Source organism: Procambarus clarkii, chromosome 14, assembly GCF_040958095.1.
Source record: "Procambarus clarkii isolate CNS0578487 chromosome 14, FALCON_Pclarkii_2.0, whole genome shotgun sequence".
Classification (NCBI taxonomy): domain Eukaryota; kingdom Metazoa; phylum Arthropoda; class Malacostraca; order Decapoda; family Cambaridae; genus Procambarus; species Procambarus clarkii.
Window position 1 is genome coordinate 9,700,210 of NC_091163.1, and position 7,500 is coordinate 9,707,709.

Consider the following 7,500-nt stretch of genomic DNA (forward strand, 5'->3'; position numbering starts at 1 on the left):
TCTATATAATCCCTCCCACCCCCTTTCCCTTCTCTCCCTTCCCCTTCCGTGGCCTCCGTCCGCCGCCATTCTCCTGGGACAGACAAGGTCGCGCCCCACCAAGTGGTCACATACCAATGGGAAAAGATTTACTTTCACTGTAGTGATAACATCTTCAGAACGGATAGGTTGACCCTTGCCTATAACCCGTACCGGAGGATGCCCACTAAACTCATCAGAGACTGCCAGTCAGATGAGGCCGCCCACCATCTTCGGCACCTCACAATAATAACGTCTAAACCACCTGGTTCTCTCTCAAGGCAGAGTACTCACTGAAGGTGGACCTCGAGGACTTCCGACATTGGCCATCGCTCCTTCAGTTAACCTGTGCAACTCCAAGATGAGTGACCGGCGGACATTTTGTGCTTGAGTGCATTTTCACTCAGGTGTCATATGATAACATTTTAGATCGATCTCTTTTACTGCCCAGCCCAAGATATCTTATTTGCATTGTATTTCTAATTAAGGAAAACGTAATGTTACTTATGCTGACATTTCGTCAACTTCGTTACACACAGAAATCACAATAACGTGATATCAAATCCACAAATCCACATGGGATTTGTGGATTTGTAATAATTACTGCATTTTAATAATTCATATAATAATATAATGACTAATGATTATATATAAATATATAATGACTAATAATACTAAATGACTAATACGTGTAATAATTTTATGACCTCAAGATTATTTTTTTGTTTACATTGAGACTTTCCAATATGAACAATACCCAGCCAATTTCTCTATAATCTTTATCTGGCTTCAGCATTAAACAGCATCTACCAATATTATCCATAACAAAAGCCTTTCTAGATCGTCTTAAACCGAGTTTTCTGCTGAATTAATTTCTCACTCAAAATTCGCATCAACTGTAAATTTGTAAATAAGCAGTTCAATCCTGAATCTAATTCGTTTATATACATGGTAAACAACAGAGGTGTCGAGATATAGCCTTGGGCACGCCTCTTTCATAAGCTTAACACTCTATACACTAATTGTGTATAGAGTGTTAAGCAATCAATACATTAATTGTGTCTATTTATACATTTATTATGTCTATCAATACACTAATTGTGTCTATCAATACACTAATTGTGTCTATCAATACACTAATTGTGTCTATCAATACACTAATTGTGTCTATCTACACTGAGCATATTTCTACACTGAATCTCTGCAAATATGAGTGACTTAACATGATTCAGAGTTAGAGGGAATATCGACAATTAACCTCACACGATAGCTAGTAGTTAATACAATTGTAAATAACAACGGTGCAGTTATATTACTATAAACTAGGACAATAGAATATTTAATGCTCTTTGAATTAACGAAAGATGTAACTTTAGGAAGGTTTTTTTTATCCGTTTTCTTCAATGATATTACTACAAGTTTTACAGTAACTTGTTCATATTTGGCTAAATCCAAATGCTAGTAATTAAAGTCTAAAATAATAGTACAAGTAGGCCTAGTGTTAAGAGTAGTCACAGTGTTTAAAGTAGGTCTAGTATTAATACATTTTAATAACATACCCATTCCTACTTATTCTTAATTCATAATTATACATTATAATGTATAATTATAATTATACATTAGATAATGATACAGTGAAGGATTCGTAGGTATACAGTTTAAATTAAGCAAACCACTAATATATATATTGCAGTCAAAGATAACATTAACACCAGCATCAGATATGTATGTATATAAGTGTTTTATATAGTTTGCAGTCAACATTCCAGGGTTGGAACCTCAGAGTAATAACAAAAAATATCCGTATAGTTAAGTTTACCATCAAGATACGTGCACATTTTCTTATAATCTTCGTGGACTCGTTTTCTCTGTTTGATATGAGTGACTGAACTTGAGCACTTTTGTCGGATAATAACTCGATTCTGCAGGCACAAATAGTTAATACACACACACACACACACACACACACACACACACACACACACACACACACACACACACACACACACACACACTTGTCATTCGTCTAGAACATGTGTGGGTTCTCCCTATTCTGATCACACCCTGAGCTAGAGCTGGTCAAGATGGTGGACGGGACCTCCTGCTGGAAATGTCGGGATGGGTGAGTTTCTGTGGCCGGACCCTTCGTACCCAGCCGGCCCTCAGGCAAGACTGGTGGTGAAGGCCGCCCTTTAGCACTGTCCACGTATAACCTGAGGCCCAGGAAACCGCTCATTAGACAAAGAGTGAAGGCGGCCGATACGAGGTGCTCGCAGGAAGGATAGAAGGCGATGGTGTAGGTATAGACGGCTGAGTAGATGGCTCCGTCCGCCAGGGGCCACAACACCTCGAGGATGGCCAGCAATGAGAAGTATCTTCCCACTTCTGTATCGTCACACAACTATGGAAAAAACAACACAATTTTTGTTTTAGGAACTTTAAGTCTAATATTCCGTTAATGTATTATATATGTATAAATTACTAAGATATGTATAATATAATATTTTTGAAGACAGTCCTTGTTTTTAGACATTTAAACAGCATATTTACATTTTCTTCTGTCCTCCATGAACAGGGTTAGAGATCTGTTAACATACAGTTCAGTATAAGGTGACTGATGTGTCTTGGTCGTGCGGGGATAACAAATGTACACGTAAGTGTAACCTGGTTGTTCGTAGTTGGATTGAGTGTTTGATATGTTGCACTTATGCTATGTCAAATCCCCATTGTTCTCACCTTAGTTATCTGGCTCCTGATAGTTATGGGGCAAAGTATGGATGGCACAACGAGGAAGACTAACACAACCCACCACTGGCTGGCGGCACCAACTAGTCCAAAACTCAAGTCTTCCAAGAAAATCAGAAGAGCTGTTCCTGCGCCAATCACACAGTCGTGAATAGTGTATCTGTGGAATATGAGGGTAGCTATCAGCATGACCAAAACTTCAGCAATCATGCTGGCGGTTGAGTAGAGACTGTACTGGTTCTGGTCCCACTGGAACACTCTGCGGGTCCACAGGTACATGTTGTGAGGCACGGAGCTCATGTAGCAAAGCATGAACACCAACAGAAGCAGAAGATGCAGCCGCGTCCGGCCAGGTCTTGTCCTGGTGGCAACACGTAATAAACTGATGACATTCTTTGGGTTCCAGGGACTTGTCTCCATCTCTGTGTCATTCTCCGTCTCGTTCTTTTCAAGTTGTTTATCTTTGACTATAAAAAAAGCCACAACAAGTGCCATACTGTAGAAAATGAGAGACGTACTGAAGACTGGCACGTATCCTCCAATGTCAAAGATCCAGGCCCCCATAACAGTGCCAATTGGACACCCAAGATGCCAAAAGATATTCATGATGGTCATGCGAGCAGTTCTGGACTGCCGGCTGGTGTTGTCTGCCATGTAACTATAGCAAGCCATAGCGAACATAATTAAACCTCCACCGATGCTCTGAAGGAAGTATGCCAGCAGAAGAACGTACGGTGACCAGGACGTGAAGAAAGCCTCCAGGAGGTAGATGATGCTATACAATACCTGTCCAAGTAATGATAGAAGTATGGGGACACGACGTCCTCGCTTGTCGCTCCAGGAGGCGATGAAGGATAGCAGCAAGATCGGGATGATTGTGCTCGCTAACTTCTCGTAAAAAGTGAAGACACTGTCCAGCTGCTGGGCCTTCACTTGCAAGTCTGTGTGGTGTCCGTCGTTCATCTGGGCGCACTCCTCGGCCGGATACTTCAGCGTCACACGACAGAACCGCTCTAACTTCAGGTTGTCTCTAATTACCAACTGTGTATAATAGGCGGTATACTGTAGAAACATTATGGGTTCTATAGTGATGTTTGAGAGAGCATCTAGAGCCACCTTCTGAAGGCGTTGGAAACTGCGTCCACCTGCCATGGCTCCTGCTCCTAGACTAGATAATCTTCGTAAACAACTGCAACAAATTCTCACAGTGGAAACCGTATCTTGATAATGTACCTGACGCTCGCGCTAAAAATGTGCAACATGTTGGTATTTTTGTTTAGACCACATGTCTGTTCTCTGCTTCTGAACTCCTACTGAGCTCGACCGTGTTCTAGTCAGTCAAACTTTTCGATGTCACGGTTGATGGGTTACGGCGTGTGTCTGGGGGTTGATCTTGGATGCTGGTTCGATCCCTCAGCTCTGCCTATAGAGATTCATTTATAGATGGATCACGTTGTGGTGATTTCATTATGTATTCGATCCTCACTCACACCTAATGAGGGTAGATTATTCTACCTTCCGGTATTCTACCATTTGGTAGAATTAGCCAGCCTATGGGAGAGATCTGTGACGCTTCGTTACGTCACGAAGAGCCACCTGATAGGCTGAGCTGGCTCTCAGCCAATCAGATATCGCTGCAAGTTACTTCTCTCTAATAGGTCCGTCAGGATTGAAGGTGTTTGGGAGGATTAAGTACTACCTTAAATTAGGTTCAGGTTCAGAATATGATGTGTAGATGCTAGTTTGCTTTATATGTACTGTAAATAATGAATACGTGGTACTTATACCGGCGACGTCATTGTACTGTTTTGTAAATAAATCGTCATGCAGATAAATTATGATATTATATGTGAATTATTTATATACATATACATAATGTGTTACAGTTCTGACACAGATTGTAGCTGTCTGTGTTGGCTCAAGTGCCGTCAGGAAGAGCCTGACGTAAGGTAGTTGCTGGGCTTCACTATCAGACGTGAGAGTGTTGATAGTGAAGGTGCAGAGCTAATTTTTAATGCTGGGCTGCACAGCGCTGCTTCCCACACGACACAGCGGTGTGTCAGGTGTGTAATCTCAGCCAGGTGTCCTTCGGTGAGTTCAGTACTCCTCTCACACACACACACACACACACACACACACACACACACACACACACACACACACACACACACACACACACACACACTCTCTCTCTCTCTTTCTCTCTTACTCTCATCCTGTAACATCCTGTATCTCTCATCCTGTAACTACATTTAGGTAATTACACACACACACACACACACATACACACACACACACACACACACACACACACACACACACACACACACACACACACACACACACACACACACACACACACACACACACACACACACACAAGCACAAGACGAAGCTTGAAAGAGTTCATAGGTATGCCACTAGGTTAGTACCAGAACTAAGAGGCATGAGTTACGAGGAAAGACTGCGGGAACTTCATCTCACGACGCTGGAAGACAGAAGAGCAAGGGAAGACATGATCACTACCTACAAAATTCTCAGGAGAATTGAGAGGGTAGATAAGGATAAACTGTTTAACACGGGTGGTACGCGAACAAGGGAACACAGGTGGAAACTGAGTACCCAAATGAGCCACAGGGACGTTAGAAAGAACTTTTTCAGTGTCAGAGTAGTTAACAGGTAGAATGCATTAGGCAGTGATGTGGTGGAAGCTGACTCCATACACAGTTTCATATATAGATATGATTAGAGCCCAGTAGGCCCAGGAATCTATACATCAGTTGATTGACAGTTGAGAGGCGGGACCAAAGAGCCAGATCTCAACCCCCGCAAGCACAAATAGGTGCGTACACGCACACACACACTTGTAAACACCTACACTTCTGCTAACATTTAGAAGAGTATTTCTCCGGTACCTATCTTGAGATGACTTCGGAGCTTAGCATCCCCGCGGCCCAGTCCTTGACCAGGCCTCTTTTTTGTTACACACTTCCTGGAAGCAGCCCGTAGCAGCTCTCTACCTCCCAGATACCTAATTACTGCTAGGTGAACAGGAGGCATCAGAATGAAAGAAACTCTGCCCATTTGTTTCTACCTCCACCGGGGATCAAACCCGGAACCTTAGGACTACGAATCCCGAGCGCTGTCTACTCAGCTGTCAGGCCCCATAGCAGCATCTTGAGCATAGCCTTACATATAGGGCGACTTGCAGTTCCCAAATTCTCACAGTGGAAACCATATCTTGATAACCTACCTGACGCTCGCTATAAATATTCATATGACTTGCATTTGTGTTTTGCAAATGATTTACATAATTTCTTGTAGTTTTAAATAAATGAGTCTGACCCCTTGCTATACGGAACGGACCTAAAGAAACCACACGAGTCTGCTCTCAAAGTAATAATTGAAAATATATAAGGTCGTTCCACAGGTAGACGACCATCAACATTAATTATTTTTTTTCTTTTTATTGATAAAGCACAAAACCGCACAAGCAGTGATCCATAAAGCACAAAGAAAACATGAGAACAACAGAGAAAGTTAACACAAAACTGAAAAACAAAACAAGCATACAACAGGACACATGAAAAAAAACAGAAATGACATGGTACAAAATAACAAATGCAAACCTAGTTTCACAAGTCAGTCCGAAGGGCCACACAAGCAGGACGAAGAGCTATGACAGACAAGAAGTCATAACCGGACACGCAGGGACCGGGAAAGAACATAAAAAAATGACACCCCACACATGCAAAACAAAACAAAACAAGAACCGGAACACGCAGGAACCGGTAAACACACACACACACCCAACAACCCTAGAAACAACACAAGCAACAGAACACAAAACACACACAGGACACAACCATTACAGCACAACCAAAATATGCAGATGGAACACACACACAAGCACACCGCCCAACAGGGCGAAACCTAACACGTAGACAAAACTTACACAGAACCGCAGACACGGTAACAAAACCACAGACAGGGAGTATACAATCAAACACAGGCACTATTGATACTTGTCCGGAAACTCCTGTGCTGGGAAGCGCAAGCAGTACGCCTCCCAGACCAGTTGGACGTCTTGGGACACCGGTCTTCCAGGAGACGCACAAGGCCGAGGCATCCAATCAGGTACCCCATAAAGAAACCCCTTTAACCTCGGTACCCAAATAATCAACGAGCACCACGGGCCCGTACGCACCCTGTCGTCCCAAATGAGGTCCAAAACCTATGACAGAGGGACCACGCTCTCGTCGGCCGCGATCACAGGGAAGAGGTCCACACTAGGGGGTTTCGCACTGGAATCCGCACAGGGAGGCGCTTCGGGCGCCACACAGGGCACCGCACAGGGCTTCGTACTGGCTGGCACACGAGGCTTTTAATGGCCTGCACACTGGAGGGGAGACCCACAGAGGACACAGACGCGTCAGGGCCCCCGCCACCAAGCTCAGGAGCAGAGGCACCCTGGCGCACATCCTTCCGTAAGACCACGACGAGGTCCCGCTCGGCAGGAGCGACCTCCCACCGTGGGGAGCCAACAGCAGTAGGCGTAGTGGGCGACTCCGGTGGTAGCACACAGCCCTCCACAGCACTGCCAACCTTGGCGGGAGACGCTGGATCAACGTACTCTCCCACCTCCACGCAAGGCACCCCACGAAGGGTAGACACACTCGGGACCCGCTTCGAGCGCTTGGACACAGGCTGCCGGTCATCCGAGCTATCACCCTCATC

At 44.1% G+C, this 7,500-nt stretch overlaps 2 protein-coding genes across 2 annotated transcripts in view; one reads left to right on the forward strand and one right to left on the reverse strand.

Annotated features, from left to right (window-relative positions):
* Positions 1 to 701: 701 nt before the first annotated feature.
* Positions 702 to 4,259, reverse strand: LOC123771226 (lysosomal proton-coupled steroid conjugate and bile acid symporter SLC46A3). Its single transcript, XM_045763682.2, has 2 exons — positions 2,755 to 4,259; positions 702 to 2,419 (listed from the first exon to the last, which is right to left on the reverse strand). The coding sequence occupies exons 1-2, from the start codon at positions 3,913 to 3,915 to the stop codon at positions 2,045 to 2,047; spliced, it is 1,536 nt and encodes a 511-aa protein (XP_045619638.2). The 5' UTR covers positions 3,916 to 4,259; the 3' UTR covers positions 702 to 2,044.
* A 2,891-nt stretch (positions 4,260 to 7,150) lies between these two features.
* LOC138364686 (uncharacterized) overlaps positions 7,151 to 7,500 on the forward strand; it is a 555-nt gene continuing 205 nt past the window's right edge. Inside the window, exon 1 of the mRNA XM_069324665.1 lies at positions 7,151 to 7,500. This exon is cut by the window's right edge and continues 205 nt beyond it. Coding sequence (XP_069180766.1) covers positions 7,151 to 7,500 — 350 coding nt within the window.

Bases quoted from the DNA above. Each gene is read 5' to 3' on its own strand.
- LOC123771226 (XM_045763682.2), bottom strand. From the start codon at position 3,915: ATGGCAGGTGGACGCAGTTTCCAACGCCTTCAGAAGGTGGCTCTAGAT. The intron at 2,420-2,754 runs GTGAGAACAATG...TTTTTTCCATAG, and splicing joins TCAGGAGCCAGATAACTAAG to TTGTGTGACGATACAGAAGT.